We start from the raw sequence: 18,572 nt of genomic DNA on the forward strand, positions 1-18,572 counted from the left end.
AAGTTACAATTTCACATAAGTTCTTACATTGCCTTCTGTGTGATATTCATTTTTAATTCTTTGGAGATCTGTATTCCATATTTTATTGTTCTATAGCACTCCCAGTTGAATATTGGGCCTTTGCTTTCATGGAAAACTCATGCTCATTTCCAACCTGCTCTGTTCCTCCTGTTCACTTCTGAGGGGCTCCAATTCACTGTTAATTTACATTGCTTCTTCCAAATTAAAATAGCCTAGATGGTCCATCCAATGCACGCTATAATCTGACCAATAGATGCCTTTTTCTATTTGGTATGAGCAGGACAAACTCTAAGTGAGTAAAGTTCTCTTCCAGGATGAACTCTGCAGAGCTTTGCAGATTTTGATACAAGCAGCACAACACACCCTCTGTTAACAGGAGCATATAGAGCACTTCAACACCCATGGGCAAGTGTACTTCTGTCTGAGCTGAGTTCTTGATCTCATCCAGTAATTATGAGGCCGCTGAAAAGGATTGTTTTGATTGTTATATTATTCGGAGATTCTTGATTGATTTTAAAAGATCAGTGAAAGATACCTTATGGAAAAACAGCTGGTAACAAGTATTTTGCTCCACCAAATCAATTGTGTTTTTATAATCAATAAGCAATAAGCACACTTGAGAGCTTCTATTTTCTGCATCTTTCACTCAACTGTGAAATAGTAAAGATGTGATCCCTTGGTGAATATTGCTTGAGAAAGCTTGTTTCCTATGTACACAAAGATGGCCTCTCCTTTTTAATAAATAATTCTCATATTTTGGATAAATAGTAGAGTAGGGAAAGTAGGTTGTTGATATATATGTTATCTTAATTGAGATTTCATTCTAAACTTCTGGTATTCCAACATTATGCATTTCACTCTTCCAAGGCTCTCATATTTACGTCAATTCAAGCACAGATCTTTTCTTGGTCCAATCTGGTGATTCTTCCCATTTTTTGTTCTCTTTAATGTTATTTCCCTTGATAAGCACATCCAGGTTTTTAAGTGTTAAGACTCCAACTGTGCTGGTTTCACTGCCCTAAATGGAGAAAACAATTTGTCATAGTAATTAAAAAAAAAATATTTCCCCTTCTTACATTCTTGTCCTTCTATTTTTGCACTTGGGATGATTTTTCTTAGTTGGCTATCTTGCCAAGTTTTCTTTAAACCAACTTTGCTTTACACGGCTTATCTCTGCTTTTTAAGATGTTACTACTTACAATTTTCCATCAGCCTTCATAAGAATGTATAAGTTAGTTCATTTTCTAACTTGGTGTTGCCTTGGGCAGCTGTCTTTCACTGTTTGGCTGATTACAAAGTAATCTTTGGAGATTTTCTAAGATCTTTGCTGTGACAATTGAATTGACTGGTTACACTTTTTAAATAAAATCATTAAGTAGTCCCTATCCATTTCCAATTTTGAACTGTCAATTGTTTACATAATTCAGAATTGAATTGTTTCAATTATCCAGTATATTTTTCATTTCATTCTTTTATGTTATATTAATTCTGATCATAACTCTGACAAGTTGGTGTCTGTATGCCGACATTGATTCAAGAATAAATTCCATCAATATCAAGTCTTTTCCTAGATGTTAAAATATAACCTTTTATTTTTTGCTACATAACTTGGCAATTATGATGTCTAGCATCTACAAATTCTTTTCTCAAAGCAAGTGTTCATAATGAAAAGGCACAAAGCTTCAGTCTAATTGGTCAGTCAGTCTTTTGACTCTCATTCCTGCTTCCTGGATCATGCTTTACCTTGTACTCATCTTTTTCCACCTTTGCACTGAATTCAATTATTGGGGCTTATGTTGATTTAATTTGGAGAGTCTTATAAGAATTTCTTTATAGAATTTCTCTTTTTCCTCATCCTTAGTAGCATTTCTTTTTTGTATGACTTGCAATTTCTTTCATGATGGGTCTTTTTGCAAATACTTATCACTGGTACTACAATATACAATGATTAAAGAATCTCATGAAATAATGCTTCTTGTTGCCTTTGGTTATTTAATAAAACACAATATGTGGTCTCCTTTTTTATTCATCTTTATGAGTATCTTTCTCCATGGAGTAGACATTGAGCCTACTGTTTCATTTATAGCAAGAATGTCAAGATTGATATGATTTGGTTTTTTCAACAATATCGTATTCTGTGGTCATAAGATTTCACGTTTATAGCACCAATAGTCAATGTAAAGTTTTTAAAAAACTCCAAAAACTGTGTTGTATTTAGTACTTGGGCCCCCTTTCTCAGTTGGCTACCACCACCGTAGGAGAATTGAGATGTATAACTGAAGGTCATGATGTACTACTCTTTTGTTTCTTTGTTACAACAGCCAAAAACTGCCAAGTGATCCGCTTGCCGGCATTGTACCTCTCCATACTTAGGTTGGTCCTCAGAAAAAAAGTTGGCTTTTTGCCTGAGACATGTGTATGCTTCACTATCATAACGTCAGACGTTAAAGGGTCACTTCCACACCACAATAAGTCTCTAGAAAATAGATTCTGTGAAATATTTCCTTAAATGAAAAATAAAGAGGAATAAATTAAGGTTACCAAGTTATCATTAATGAGTGCAAATTTGGCCCAGCAGCTGGATGAGGAAAACTGCTTACCAATTATTTTCACATAAGTAAATTGGAAATTTGGCCGACATATGACCAGTCAAGCAAACAGAAAAAGTAAAATTTTACAAGTCTATTATAATCCAAGAGAACGATCTGGTTGGTACAAGGCCAATACAGCAGGGAAATGTTTTATAGATCATTGCTCCATGCCCTAGCTTTACCATACATTTCTATGAGCCTAAAGTCCAATTACGTTTTCTAAAACCCATAAATACAATTATTTATTATATATATAATATTATATATAATATTAAAAATTATAAGAATTTTTTATCTTGTCAGGTCTCTGAGCTGTCTATTAAGAAGCATTAAAATCATCAACAACAAACATAAGTGCTTATCAATTGTGCCAAGCACGATGCTAAGGGTACAAGAGAATCACTGAAAGACAAAAACAAGTTCCCCACTATCTAGGAGTTCCCATTCTAACGAGGAAGATAACCAGCAAGCAACTATGTATATAAAAAGACAGATACAATATAAATGTGACATCATCCCAGAGGGAACATTCTAGCATTAAGGGTGAAATAGGGGTGGGGTTGGAGTAGGTGGAGAAACAAGGAAAGACCTCTAGAAGGTGAGATTACAGCGGAGGTGAGTGCAGAGAATATTCCAGCCAAGAGAGAAATTCATATATAAAAGACGTGCATCTGGTAGACATGATACAGGGAAGAGCAGGGCAGCCACTTTCAGTGTTACTGACACACAGAGTAAGGAGAGGGTGAGAAGGTATAAACCAGACGGAAGACTTTATAACCAATCCCAGGTATATCAGGAGCAGCTGAGCTTCATTTGGGGAGGCCTGAAGGGACAATCAGTCCAGCACTTCTGGAAGACCAATCTGGCAACTGAGTGGAGAACGGACTGGAGAGGGAAAAGACTGAGGACAAGGAGACCAATCAGAAAGCTTCTTGTTGGGGTGGCCGTGAGATGCCAAGGCTGCCTCAGGGTGGAGAGAAGGGAAAAGTAGTGGAGCTATTTTAAAGGTAGAAATGCTAAGATATGACATCACTTTGGATATGTGGGTGAGGCTTTGAGGAAGAAAAAGACCATGAACCTCGGTGACTGGGGAAAGAATGGGGATGCCCTCCACAAAAATTAGGAAGTTCCGAGGAGGAAGGGATTGGGGAGGAGAGAGGAGTTCCAAGAGGGACTTGTTGCATAAGATACTTCCCATAAAAGATTCCAATAGGTTCGAGGTGAGGTGAGACTAGATAAAAATGGAAACCACAGGAACTGATAAGATTTGCCCCCGTGAGAGTGAAAGGAGAACGGATGCCAGGATGGACCCTCGGGGCACACCCGTGGCAACGGACAGGAACTATAGGAGACTGAGGGCAGACAGACAGGAGGACAAGGAGAAAAGTGTCCCGAGACGCTAGAGAACAAGAGTGGGGCGGTTAAAATGGGGGATTAGGAGAAGGCCACCAGTCTGGGCAGATGAGAGGCATAGAAGAGACAGAAGGAAAGCAGAAACGCGGCTCGGAGAGAAATTTCTCAGGAACTGTGTCCTGACAGAAGAGAAATATGGACGCCAGCCAGTGGGCGGCAGATGGAGGAGGGTTTTTAAAGGATGGAAGCGGAACGGGCGTTTTTTCAGGTGGCAGGGAAGCCTTTTTTTTTAGAGCGAGGTGATGGAAGAGCAGTCCCTGCGGAAAACGACAGGCTGGGACAGGAGCGGGGGCTGTTCCGGTGGGAAGGCCGGGATGCTCCGGCCCTGGGGAAGCTGCACTATTCACTAGGGGGCTCACCAGGCTAAGGATCTCACTTTCACTAACACCGGGCGCTGGGGTTAGGTAACATTAAAAAGCTCGGACCAAACGCGGACTATAGGAGGCAGGCGCCCGTGACTGAGCCGCGGGGGGGGGGGGGGGGAGGGGAGGGAGCCGGCGTAGCCCGCGCAGTGTTGGGGACGGGGGCTGGCCCCACGCGTCGCGGCCCCCGGAGAATGCTGCAGGTGCCACCAGTGACCGTTCCTTCTTTAGGCCTTCCCACGGGATGCAGGTGCGGGGCCTGGGCAGCCCCTCCCCCCCGCGCTCCGCAGCCTCCGAGCATCCCGCGGACGCGCCGGTCCGGAGCCAGGGCAAGGTCAGGGCCCCAAGGACGCCGAAGGAGACGGAGCCGCAGACGGCCGCCCTCCCCGGATGGGCCAATCCGCGAAGCGGCCAAGTCCGAGGCTGGGGCTCGAGGCGAGCCGCCCCCGGAGCCCCGCCCGCTTCCTCGTCCGCGGGGGTGCATCAGAAAGCGGCAGCGCCCCGGACGGCCCCGGAGATCCAAGTGCCCGGAGGCTTCCTCTCCGGCGTCTCCCCTTCCTCCTCCTCGCCCGATCCCGTTCCCAGTCCCGGCCTACCGTGCTAGCTGCACCCGCTGCCGCGGGCCACGCTCGGCCCAGCTCACCTCCTCCAGCCCGCAAGATGGGGCTCGGGGCGGGGCTGGGGGCACGCGCCTGCGAGAGGGACCAGCTCCTCCTCCGGGAGCGCGCCCAGAGGTCGCCCCGCCCCCTCCCACCGCCCCCACGGCGGCGAGTGCGTCCGCGCCCCCGCCGCCGCCGCCCCCGCCCACTCCAGCCGCGTCTGCCTTTACGGCAACTGCGAAAGTGTCGCGAACGCGCCGCTGCCGCCGAGCAGAGTCACCCGGACGGCCCAAGTGGAAGGTGCAGACCTGTGAGGGGTGCCGGGTCTCGCGCGGGATAGGGTGGGGTGGGGCTGGTGGCCTTCGCTGCGAAATGGGGAGGGGGTGGCGGGAAGAGGGTCGCCGCTACCGGAGCGGGGAAGCCGGAGGGGCAGGTGATGGGTGCCGTGGGGCGGGGGTCATTCCTCCGAGGGGCGAGCTCCGGGGGAGGGGAAGAGCACGAGGGGCCTGGCCGCGAGGGACGGCGAAAGGGGAGGGGGTCATGGAGAGGAGGAGCAGGGGCCGCCGCCACCGCCCCGCGTGGGGGAGCTGGGACCCCGCGGGGGCCTGCCGGGCCACGCTTCCGTGTCCACCGCCCGCCTGTGGGGAGGCGACCTTGTCTATGCACGTCTGCAGAAAGGCGGCCCCGCCAACCTGGGAGCCTCCGGGAGCGCCGGGGTCGGGCTCCGCTCTCGCCGGCCCCGTGGCTCGATCTGGCTCCGTCCTCCCTCTCTCTCTCTTATTGGGCTCCGTGACTTCTCTCTGCTTGTTCTCTCAGTGTCTCTTCTCTTTGTCTCTTTTTGCCTCTTTCTCTCCCCTCTCTCACTCTCTTCTCTTTCCCTTCTCTCTCCCTTTCTTCCTCTCTGCCTTTCCCTTCCTCCCTCTGTCTCTTCCCCTCTTCTGCTTAACTCTCTCTCCACTCCCTCCCTCTCCGAGTCCGTTTTGAGGGAATCGCGGCGGGCTGGGAGCCATTTCGGTTGGGCTTAGGCGCTGTTCTTGGAAAGAGGGGACCAAGAACTGCCAGGACTGGCCCGCGTTCCCGATCCCTGGACACCGGGGCTTGCGCTTGCCTCTTGCCCGTGGGCTGGGCTTGGGCGACCTGCTGTACACAGATCCCCTCCCGCAGATCCTCCGGGGGTTCCGCCACTAATAACTAAGCTCTCCTGGGATTCTACTTGAACACTCTTGCTTAAGAATAAGTCCGCGTCGTGGTCACCTTTGGCAGACATTTGCTGTAATAATAGTGCTTACACTTACAGAGGCTCTACAGTTTACAAAGTGCTTAGACTACCTTCTCAGAGGCAGCAAGGAAGTACTGAAGTTTGGCTTTTGTGATCCTGGGCAATCACTTTAACCCTTCACATTAATTTTCTCCTCTGCAAAAGGGGATGATAATACCCACCTCTCAGGGTACTTGTGCAGATCAAATGGAATGATACATAGAAGCACTATACAAATGCAGCTATTATGTCATTTAATGCTGTAGGAGAATCACAAGAAATACTAACTCTTCATCCTAAACCTTTGGGAGTTAAAAAAAAACGAGTATTAGACGGCAGGTAACAAGTCCTAGAAGAAAATAGTTGGGGAAAATCACCTCAAATTGTACAATTTCAAAAAAAAATTTCCACATTCTTAATGTTGTGCATTAGTACAGTCAAATTCCAAAAGTGGAAGAACTTTTCTAAATGACTATACTTAGAATCTAAAATAAAATGTTTGTACATGTCTAGTGTTTAGTTCTAAACCAAATGTCTTCACATTCTTCCATACATTCATTCTATTTTTCTCACTACAGTCCCCATTTAAAGAGGGAGGAAGGATGGCTTGATGGAAAGAATAGTAGACTAGGAGTAAGAAGATCTAGTTTTAAGTTTCCGACCAGCTCCAATAGTTTATGAAACTTTAAATTCTTGTGAAATTATGATCGGTAATATATTTACTTCCTCCCTTACCCTTCCTGTAAGACAGTTACCAGCATATCTGATTTTTAATGAACTGCCTATGATAGATATTTCTGTATTTTTAGGTAGCAATAAAAAAGAATGAGCACTGAGCATCATAAGGCCATCTGGTCCCAGGTCTGCCATTATGTGCAACATAACTCTGGGCTTGGGCTTCGGTTTCTGCATATATACAAATGAAAGCTTTAGATTGTCTAATCATTAAAATACCTTAAAGCTTTAAAGATTCTCTGACTTTTCTTTAAGCTAGATCAGATATTTTGCCAATTTGGGGAGGGGGGTATCGAATTATCTATTCCTATATGCTTTGTTGTACATATTAAGTACTTCCCTAAACGTTTAGTAAGCATTACCTATTTATAAGCACTGGATAGACACTTAAAAACCCAAGGGACATTTTGCATTATAACGGATCTAAATTGTGGTACTTTTAATGCAAGCCTGCTGAAAACCATTTATTTTGTGTGTATGTGTGCCTTTCTAAGTAATACTGAAATTAAATTTTTCTTTTCGTTTTTTTAAGTATTTGTCTTTGTCATTTTTATCATATCTCTGATAGCCTGTGGTGATTAACGATTTCTTTCAGCAATTTCTCAAAAGAGTAAGAGATGTACTAATTAGCCAGTCCCCTTTATAAATTCTGTGCACCATACTGCTAAGTCAGTGCAGCTCATAAAAACAGTTGCTGGAGGTTTGCCCATTTTGAGGAGGAGGAATCCATATCCCTGGCATCCAGACATAGGGGCATGGGGATGCTGGAATGACATGCTACAGGTTGCATACTGTACTATCCTTCTTTGTGATATAATAATTTTTTTTCTGATTGTGATAGTTTAAAATATTTCAAATGTTTTTTAATCTTGAAGTTTACTTATATTCAAGATTCCATTATTCCCAACTGCCATTTATTGTCTTCACCTGAGTTTGTAGGTGACATGGAATTTGGGACTGACTTTAAAAGTATTCAGTCCTTTAATATGATAATATAAATCCTGGATTTAAATGGATAGTTTTGTTTTTATTAATTGCTCAAGAAAATAGTTTTGCCAAACACATTAGTAATGAAAACCTTAAAAACTAATTGCACCTAATTTATTATAAATTATGTGATTACAGGTTGCACTTATACTGGAAAAGTTTCTAAAAACACAATTTCTAACGGATAAAAATCTAGGTCAGAGAAAGAGAAAAAACACAGAAGGAAAGTATCAGTTTATCAGATTGTCCTGCCAAATGCACAAACTTAAAGCCATTCGGATCAGTTGCTCTCTTAGCTGTCTCAGGGCCAAAAAACAGACCAGCTGCTTTCAGCAGTAAGAGAAATGGAATAATAATAAAAATGAAGTCGATTTATCTAGCTAGGTTTTCTCTCTTAATTTTAAGTTAATTTCTTTAAAAGTTGCTACCATGCCCCCACCCATGTTAGTTAATTAGTCTGACTAGTGACATTTTCTATGAATTTTTCACTCTGATCTAATAATTTAAATGCTTTTTGCCTCCTTGGATTACCTAGTTCCCAATCCCAATAGAATGTAAGCTTCTTATGGATGAGGGCTGAGTTGTCTTGTGGTTTATGGGGGGGGGGGGGGGAGAAAGGAGAACACTATTTACAAAGTGCCTTACACAAAATGTGCTTAAGAATTCTTTGTTGTTGAAGAATATGTCAACTCAATTACTAGATCAGCAATTTAATCTAAAGTGACCATCAGCTACCAGTTACAAACATAGCTTAAAGTGAATTGTGATTTAATCCAATTTATGCCAATTATGTGTGCTGGAGTATTTGAGCCAGACTAAAGCTTGGAACAAGGAATTAAATCTGGTTTTGTACCCTAGTTGAGAAATTAAGATGTTATTTTAATGTTTTTCTTATCAGCATATTCCGATTTCTTTCAATTCTACCTACCATTATCTACCTCTCAGGTAGATAATCTTAAAGTTTTGTTTTTTTTTCCCCCTGTATTCATCTATTTCACCTTGCTGATACTATAATTTGATATTTACCGTTTCTTCCTGGTATTAAGGCTTTCACTCACAGACCCCCACCTGTTTAGCTTTCTCCCATTTTTCTTTTGTTCAATTCAGTTCATATATAATTTGTACCTTCTTGATGAACTTTTTGTCCTTTCTCATCCTCATCTGGAATATTTATTCCCCGGTCTCCACTTCTGTAAGTCTTCTCTTTCCTGGAACTCTAGTTTTAAGATCTAACCTTACCTAATTAACTTCAGCTCAGGATTCTTTAATTCCTGTAGAATTTAGGATTTGCTACACAGCCTCAAGTTTGACTATGTTGGTTCCTCCCTCATATTTTATATTTTTTTCCTCCAACAGAAATATAAATTTCTCAAGGGGAAAGACCATGCCATCTACTGTTATTAATTAATTTTATATCCTTATCATCTAGTGCAGTTTTGAGGCAGGTTATAGATGTTATCAATGTTTATTAAATGATTAATGAATGAAAGAGAAGGGAAGAATTTTAAATATCAAAAAAAGGAAATGTAATTGTGAAACACTTCAAACTTAGCAATTTTATCATTTTGACAAGGAGAGCCCCAAAACTCTTTCTCTTAATCTCTCTCTCTGACCTAGGGGGTGAGCCTTGAGGTAAGGCACTTGAGAAGCTCCATGAAGGAAAAATGAATCCTTGAATCCTGGCCTCTTGTAAAGACAAACAGCTTCCTTCTGTTATCTAGGTGGGGCTAGTTGATTACGGAGTTGGAGACTCTAACCCCATTGAATTGGAGATTAATCCAGAAACACTTATTCAGTTCTCAAATTCCAGCTCAAATTCCACCCACTAGCCCCATCAAGAGCAACCCCAGCTTGTAGCCAAGATTTCTATTATTAAAAAAAAAAGGCAATTTTAAACTCAGTCCTTGCAGAAGACCTAACATGCCATGCCATGCATAACAGCAACCCTCTGCCCGCTGGAATGATATTTTCTTTGAGTGGTACCCTCTTTTTATCTTTGCCTATTTCCCTAAGGAGACTTTCTCCTTCAAGGAGCTTCACAAGTCTTTACCTCACAACTCATCCCCTAAGTCAGAGAGAGAGAGAATTTCAGGGCTTTCCTCATCAATTTGTTTTTTCTGCCTGAAAAATAGGGCTAGATTACTTCTCTTAGCACCTCAAATTAGTGGAGAAATAGGGATTTTTGTTCCCTGTCTGGTGAATTTATTGTAAATTTTTAGTTTATGGATTGTTTTGTTGTTATTTTATGTCATGTCCTCATATCCCTCTGTACTACCATCCCTGCTATTGAAAAAGAATAGGTAAATGAAAACAATGACATGGCAGTGGCTAATCTCATCCAGAAACTCTTTACTCTTTTAAGAGAAGGAAGGGGGTACTAGTTATGGACTATGGACCAAATACTCCAGAACCAAGACTGGTATAGTTAATCTAGGGCCTTTTTTTGTCAGGTTTTTATTTACCTCATTAAGTAGTGTTGTGGCCCTGTTTGTTTAATGCTGCATTTCTGCTTAAAGTCCTCCTGTGTTACTCTGAATCATGCTTATCATTTCTTATAACAATTATATTCCATTGTATTCATGTACCACAAGTGATGAGCATCCATTTTTTTTCTATCTTCTCTTCACCTATAGAGTTTTGCTATGAATGTTTTGTTATATGTGGAATTTTTGTAGCATTTTTTTAACATAAACTTCTTAGAGTTTCATTTAAGATTCAAAATGGTAATATGCAGGTGTTGCTTTTATTTTCCCCTTCAGATTAAAGAAAAAAGTAACTAACAGAAGACAGGAGCTATAAAGATCCATGAGTGGACATCGATCTACAAGAAAACGATGTGGGGATCCTCACCAGGAGGCCCCTGTGGGCTTCGGGCATGTAAGTGCCTCAGGATGTGTATTAAGTAAGTTGCTTCAGTTGCCTACCCCACCTTTGTCAAAACACCAGCTAAAGCGCCTAGAAGAACACAGATATCAAAGTGCTGGACGATCCTTGCTTGAACCCTTAATGCAAGGTTACTGGGAATGGCTAGTTGGAAGAGTTCCATCCTGGATTGCCCCAAATCTCATCACCATCATTGGATTATCAATAAACATCTGTACGACTGTTTTGTTAATATACTATTGTCCCACAGCTACAGAACAGGTAAGAGTCTTAATAGCATCATATATAACATTTGTTACAGATGAAAAGGAAACACTATAGTTGTGGTTAAACATTACTTGTTTTGATTAAGGAATTAATCTGCAAAAAGCACATTTATTTTTGTGTCAGAAAATCTCAAGAGAAAATTTTAGTGATCACTTTATAGTATAAAGATTGAAGAAAGGACTAAGATAAATAAACTTTGTTAGAATTATAAAAGAGATTGCAGTAGAAGAGGTTGCAAGAGATTTGAATCTTGAGGTGGATGACTTGGCTATATTTGTGATGGCATCACTCGAAGCATTTACTAAATGTCTACATTCTAAAAGGGTAGAAAATGTGTGTGTATGTGTGTGTGTGTTTGTCTAATATAAAGGGAATAAATACAAAGCAATTTGGGACCAAGGGCCCTAGTAAGTGAGGGAATCAGGAAAGGCCACATATAGAAGGTAACCGTTGGATCTTAAGGGATTCTATGATGTAGAGTTGAGTATTTCCAGGCATGGAAGGAATGATCCTTGTACAAATAGGGAGTGGTCATGTATAAGGATCAGAGAAGAGGCCATTTTGGCTAAATCATAGGGCATGGAAAGAGGGTCTATCAATGTTAGAAAGCCCAATTGGTAACAAGCTTTAAAAGCTAAATTGAAAAGTTTGTGTTTTATCCTGGAAGTAACAGGACGCTGCTGATGTTGATTGTGAAAAGGAGTGGCTATTAACTAGTTGTTGGCTTTTTTTTTTTAATCCGAATGCCTTTGGATATCTTCCTGCTGCTCTTACCATATTTATAAATGACTCTCCCTTGGTCTGTTTCTCTGATTCTGGCAGGCCAAAGGAAACAGGGAAAAATCAGTATAGTTCCTGTTAAGGAGGATGTGGCAGCCTCCACACTCTAATCTCCCTAGTTCACATACTAGTAATGCTATCCTGACTGCTTCTTCTGTCACCAGCCTTCAGTGGGGGGAGCCTTTAAGCAGGGAGAAGCAAAGGACAGGTTCTACCCTGAATAAGAAAACCAATAAATTTCTAACTTTATTAGTAGTACAAAGTTTATATCATTTCCTAGTTGACATGAACCAGAGTTGCTTTTCATGAAGAATTGAAAATATTGTGCTTCAGGGCAGCTAGGTGGCGCAGTGGATAGAGCACCAGCCCTGAATTCAGGAGGATCTGATCTCAGACACTTGACACTTCCTAGTTGTATGACCCTGGGCAAGTCACTTAACCCCAGCCTCACAAAAAGGAAAAAAAAAATATATATATATATATATATATTGTGCTTTTCATAAGCAAAAAATATTGTTCTGAGCTGCCCTTGCTCACCAAGGTAATAGCATTTGCCTACAACTATCACATGTAATTATTAAATCACGATGACTACTTTTGAATTCTGACAGTTTAACCATTCCAGATGCATCAGATTGTACTATGGGCTATTGCACATCTCTCCATCTTTTCCACAAGAACAGTCATGGTAAATTCTGTGTGCAAAATCTCCCTGATTACTAGTCCCATAAACATTCATATTTTTAGAAAAGAAAGTAAAGTTTGGCTGATATGACCTGTTCTTGATAAAACCATCTAGTTTTGTGTTCACCATTTTCTTGTCTAGATTTTCTCTAACTTCCTGTTCTATATTCTATATTTTTGTGAAAAATCAAAATCAAGCTCATTGATCTATTGTACAAGTTGTCTTCATCTTGCAGTGATAAATTAAGTCACTGTTCACTTTCCCCAGTCTGTTGGTACCTTTTCTCTTATTTTTTGTGTTTTATTATTATTGTTCAGTTGTTTTCTAGTCTTTATGACCTCATTTTTTGGCAAAGATACTAGAAAGGTTTGCCATTTCATTCTCCAGCTCATCTTACAGGTTAAAAACAACTGAGGCAATCAGGGTTCAATGACTTGCCCAGTGTCAAACCGGTTTTTAGAGTCTGAAGCTGGTTTTGAATTCAAGTCTTTCTCCCTGATTCCATGGTTGGCCCTATATATCTACTACACTATCTAGCTGGCCTGCCTATTAAAGATCACTGATGGATTCAGCAATCACTTCAACCAGTACTTGAGGACCAGAGGTTAAAGTTCATCTGGGCCATGGATGATTTTTCTTGATCAAGTTTGGCTCTCAAGATTTCTTTCTGCCTCACTACTTATCTTGAGTGTCATTATCCTTTGAGTCCAAAAGTCACACTCCTTGTCAGAAACAAAATGGGAATTAATCATCTCTGCCTATTTTGGGGGGCCTTTTTCCCCACCCCCGGAACTTCAAAAAAACCTTTAAAATTAAAACAAGTACAACAAACCCCAAACCCCTCTTTATTAAATAGGCTGTCAGCCAGTATTAATGAAGCATCTGTGCTAGGGACTATGCTTAGGTACTGTGGATATAGATAGAGATACAATGAGAGTCCCTGCCCATAATCTGTTGGGATGAGTACAAAGTGGATGCAAGGTGACTTTCAGGGGAAGATCCTGAAGGGTTTTTGTGACATTTGAGCTGAATCCTAGAAGGGAAAAGAGAGTCCCTTCCACATGTAGAAGAGTCAGGTCTGAGGCTCAAGAGACAGGAAGGCCATTTTGGCTTGAATGAGACTGAAATCATAAGGCATAAAAATAAAAGGTTATAAATCCATGTCTTGAGCTGTGTGCTAGATGAACAGTTATTTGATGCTTCTAGGCAGTTAGAGGGCAGCATAGAGTACTGAACGCTGAATCCAGTCTCATGACCCTGGACAAGTCACTTAATCTTTGCCTCATTTTCCTCAATTATTTAAAGTGGGGTAATAAAATATCTATAGGGCTGATGTAAAAATCAAAGAGGTAAATATTTGTTATTTTAAAAAAAACTAAGACAGTGCCAGGTACAAATGTGTACTTTTCTTTCCCCCTTTCCACCCAGCAGACAAATTGGCAGCCATTAGAACTTATTGAGTAGGAAGGTACATTGTAGGAACTCCATTTTGACAGTCTTTTAGAAGATGAATGCATTTGGGGAAAGACTTGAAGCAAGGGGGAAGTTATTGCTGTTGTCTAGATGAGAGGTGAGAAGGCAAAAAGATGGGCTGTGTGAGTAGAGAGGAACCTATTTCGAGCAGTGTTTTGTAGATAGAAATTTCAAGATGGGGTGGTCTGAGGAAAATTGAAGCTTCTTACAAAACCGTTGGTCATCCAAGATGAAAGAGCCAAAGCAGCTGAACTTAAGGGAGGTTTAGTCACTTGCCTCAAGTCTCACAGATGTTCATCTTCAGTTATTGACCTTACTTTTTATCCTCTCTGTATGTTCTTTTTAAAATCTTAAGTGGGTGGCCAAGTTCCCTGTGCATCTGTCTCTTTATACAGCTTTCCCTTTTTCTTTGTTAAAATTGTTTCTCTTTGTGTCTTCAGAATTTTATTCTTGAGAACTTTCTCTTCACCTGACTATCCCTGCAGAATTTTAAGCTATGGGTTTCTATCTCTGCATCTTTGAAATTTGTTCTTCCAAAATCTAGGGCACATGTCAGCATATTTCTGATTTTGCTTCACCTCTCTATCTAGAAACTATTACTGGCCACTTCCTACCAAGGTTCTCATTATTTCTACCCCATTAAACAGTAATATTCTGATCATGACAATCAGATTTTCAGTACAGTTTTATCCTCTTCCATTTGAAAAATAAAGTTATTATTGTAAATCAAGAAGTTGTCAGCTGCTTTTCTCCCGACAGATGGCCATATTGTAGAAGTCTTCCACCTTCACTCTATCTTTTTGTTTGTTTGTTTTTGTGGTACGTTTGTGATCTGGCACCTGGACTTATTATCTTATTTCTTATTTCTTTAATGGTCTCAATAGGATGACAGCAGCACTTTTTCTGCATTTCTTGTGGTTCAGTTGTTTGTGACCTTATTTGGGATTTTCTTGACAAAGATACTGGAGTGATCTGCCATTTTCTTCTCCAGCCATTTTACAGATAAGGAAAGTGATACAAGCAGGGTTAAATGACTTGGCCAGGGTCAAACAGCTAGTAACTAACTATATGAGACCATATTTGACTCTGCAAGATGAGTCTCCCAGACTTTGGACCTGGCACTCCATTCTCTGCACCACCTGCTCCTTGCTCTTTACCTAAATACCATCTATTCTTTCCTTTCTTTCCTCTCTTTTAGCTCCGGGATTTCCTTACACATGAATATAGTTTCTTAGTGTACAATGCTACATGTTGACTTTTTACCTGTCCTATTATTTTGGATAAGTTTCAACTTCCCAGAGCCAAATTCCAGTTCAATTCAGCAAACATTGAGATTTTGACCATGTGCCGGGCATTATGCCAGGTAACAAGTTGTTATAAAGAGGAATAATTATAACATGTTTACAAAGTGCAGAATTTAGGGGAGACAGGAAGAACCCTGCCAACTTTAAGTATCCTGAAGGACCTCCTCTGGAAGGTGGCACTCAAGCCAAGTCTTGAAGAGAACTTGGAATTCCAAGGGGGAAGTAAAAGAAAGAACATTTTATGGATAGAAGTGAAGTGGAGAGAGGGGAAAAAAGGGGCCACTTTGGTTAGAAAACAGTTTGTGAAGGGTAATAATTTGATTAGATTAGAGCCACATTGCAAGTATTTGTAGTTGAAACTAGAGGCAGTAAGAAGCCACTAAAGCTGTGCCTTCTTGATTTATAAACTTTAACTATTTGGAAGATGAATTGGAGAGGGCAGAGACTGAAGGTAGACTAATTAGGACACTTGCACAAAAGCTCTAGCAAGAGGTAGATTATGAGGGCCTTGAACTAGAATGACAGCTATGAGAGCAGAAGGAACACAATGGTTTTAGGAGAAGTAGAATTGGTGAGACTTGGCAGCTGCTTATATGGGAGGCAAGGAGAAATCTGAGAGTGAGCCTGAGAGACTGGAAAGACAGGAATTATAAGAAAGGTCCACCAAGCCTTAGACTATAAGGCCCAATTTACTTCCTTAGATAAGAAAGATCTCGCTCCAGATCTTGCTTTAGATTTTTATCAGCTACTCTGCTAAAATTTGAATAAAGTAAATCTTCAAATCTACCAATTGATTGATGCTGTCAAAAAAGATAAAAATGAGAGTCCTGAGGCATAATATCTTCTTGTTGAGACCTTCCTGAAATTAAATGCTTGCTTTTTTAGGTACTCTATACAGTTCTAGAATTTTGGAAGAAAAATGTATTAGGCTCATTGTGCTATTATTCTTTACAAGCTATTCATTTTCCTTTGAAAATTAGGACCACATTTGAATTTTTCCAGTAGTCCTTCATTCTTAAATGTTTTCCAAAGATAACTGATAGTGGCTCTCAGCATGCTTTTCTGCCAAGTCTGTTCTTACTAAGGAAGTAGTAACTTGAAGTCCCCAGTGGTGCTAGGTGTTTTTATACAAGCTCTAGCTTGTATATAAAACTGGGGGTGGGGAGAGGATTAGCATATCAAAATAGCATATCAATTTGTTGTTATACATAAGGATAGAGTTTTTGAAAGCTAAATCTTGCAAGATGAAAGATAACCAAATTTAGGATAGTAATTCTAATCTTATAATAATGTCTGTTTAAAAGTACCATGATCAATATTATTCTCCTGAATTGTTTCCATTATGTATAGCCAACAGATGTTATTATTTATCATTAAGTGTGAATAATACTGAAATGATACTCCCAGAATACAACTATGTAGTTATACTTGTTAATTAACATTAAATATTTAAATTTTATAAATTTTAATTCCTATCAATGAAAAGAATCAGATAAACATACAAAATTGGGGGCAAAATCTACTTCAAGTCCATAATTTTTAATAATGCAGTGCTAATTAAATTAACATTTTGAAAAACTTACTAAAGGTATTAAAGCAACATATTCTTAGGTGCATGAAGGAGTGTTAATTAGCATCAAAATCTTTATCATAAAAGAAAGAGGGGCAAGTAGGTGGCACAGTGGATAGAGCACCAGCCCTGAATTCAGGAGGATCCGAATTTAAATCTGGTCTCAGGCAAAAGAAAGAAAGAAAGTTAGAGATCATCAGGTAATTCACAAAATAATAAAAAATTGTTCTGGATATCATTTCTTATTAGGTTTGTTTTTTAATAGACCTAGAAAATCTTGATTGATAGTAGATGGTTTGAGAAAAAAAATATTAACCTAGTGACCTGAGGGAATGTGATATCAAGCAGTAATAAAAAGGAATATATAAACAAAAATAAATAGCACTATGAAGATTGATAAAAAGAAACTTTTTTTTTTTTTTTTTTTTTCCTGAGGCAATTGGGGTTAAGTGACTCTGGGTACTTGCCCAGAGTCACACAGCTAGGAAATGTTTCTGAGAGCAAATTTGAACTCAGATCCTCCTGACTTCAGGACTGGTGCTTAATCCACTGCGCCACCTAGCTGTCCCTAAAAAGAAACTTTTGAGAGAAATTCATTTCATCAGCTCATGTTTTTTCTACATTAATAACTAGAGTTTCATGTCTTGCGAATGCTTAAATTGATAGTCACAATTTTGTGCTTGACAAAATATTAAAATTTATAAGTGACACCATTTGGAATATAAAAGATTGCTTGTTGGAATTTTCATTGAAATTATAAATTTTTTAAAATATTTTTTTCTCCATTCCTTTTTTAAAGAAATGTAATGAGACCAAATCATTACTTAGAATTTTCATTGTGATTGACCTACATAGGAACCTGTCTATGTAAGGTTTTTCAAGTTAGTTAAGATAATGGATGTTCCAGGATTTAGCAATTTTGTAAACACATCAGCATTCCCTATAGCCAATGTGAGTTCATTCATACATATACCCTTCTCAAGATTTTATCCCACAGTGACTTATACTCCGTCTTCATATCCAACAGATTCTTCATGAGGTACCTCTGAGAGTGGGATATATAGGGAAGGGAGAAACACAAAAAAACTTGAGTTATTTTGAATATTGAGATTCTAAGCTTCCTACCCTCTTGGGAATGCTAGAGATATAAGGAATATGGTAAAAAGAGAACTCCCACCATCCTGATCCATATAGTTTTTATGAGAGTGATGACAAGGATTACAGTTATACAACTTAGTTGCCAACACTGGTATACTCATATATATTATATTTATCCCTTACAAAAGCTTGTCATTGTTTATAATCTAAGGAAATTTTTAACTATGAGTAGCAAAATCCACTTTTATGTTTATATTTGATTTGATAACATCTGAGAAAATATCAAGTATTGCTGTCTTGCCTCTTCAATAAATATTTGTTAAACAGATTTGGTGATTAAAAAAAAAATCATTTTCAGAGCACGAAAAATTTGTCCGCCAAAAAAGCCTTAAAGTATCTGTCAGCATCCTGTCTTTCTCTCTTTCCTCCTCCCCATCCTTTCTCTCTCTCTCTTTCTCACACACCATATTAAAAAACAACAAGACATACTGTTTTTTAAAGATGTTATGACTATCATTTGTTCTTTGAGAACAAAGAAGCTGTTTC

At 39.9% G+C, this 18,572-nt stretch overlaps 2 protein-coding genes across 6 annotated transcripts in view; one reads left to right on the forward strand and one right to left on the reverse strand.

The window, feature by feature from the left end:
- The window catches only part of DRAM2 (DNA damage regulated autophagy modulator 2), a 32,066-nt gene extending 26,950 nt beyond the window's left edge, over window positions 1-5,116 (reverse strand). For 2 of the 3 annotated variants that reach the window (XM_074263037.1, XM_074263035.1), the window contains exon 1: window positions 4,984-5,116. The gene's annotated coding sequence lies outside the window, so the exon portion shown is untranslated. Of the gene's footprint in view, window positions 1-27; window positions 144-4,983 lie in introns of those variants that run through there. The other variant, XM_074263036.1, reaches the window with a different exon arrangement.
- Window positions 5,117-5,187: 71 nt separating this feature from the next.
- Window positions 5,188-18,572, forward strand: part of CEPT1 (choline/ethanolamine phosphotransferase 1) — a 39,972-nt gene continuing 26,587 nt past the window's right edge. For 2 of the 3 annotated variants that reach the window (XM_074263033.1, XM_074263031.1), the window contains exons 1-2: window positions 5,188-5,286; window positions 10,726-11,110. In XM_074263033.1, coding sequence (XP_074119134.1) covers window positions 10,772-11,110 — 339 coding nt within the window. In that variant the 5' untranslated portion in view covers window positions 5,188-5,286; window positions 10,726-10,771. Of the gene's footprint in view, window positions 5,297-10,725; window positions 11,111-18,572 lie in introns of all 3 variants that reach the window. The other variant, XM_074263032.1, reaches the window with a different exon arrangement.

The sequence above is a fragment of the Sminthopsis crassicaudata genome, chromosome 4, assembly GCF_048593235.1.
Source record: "Sminthopsis crassicaudata isolate SCR6 chromosome 4, ASM4859323v1, whole genome shotgun sequence".
Classification (NCBI taxonomy): domain Eukaryota; kingdom Metazoa; phylum Chordata; class Mammalia; order Dasyuromorphia; family Dasyuridae; genus Sminthopsis; species Sminthopsis crassicaudata.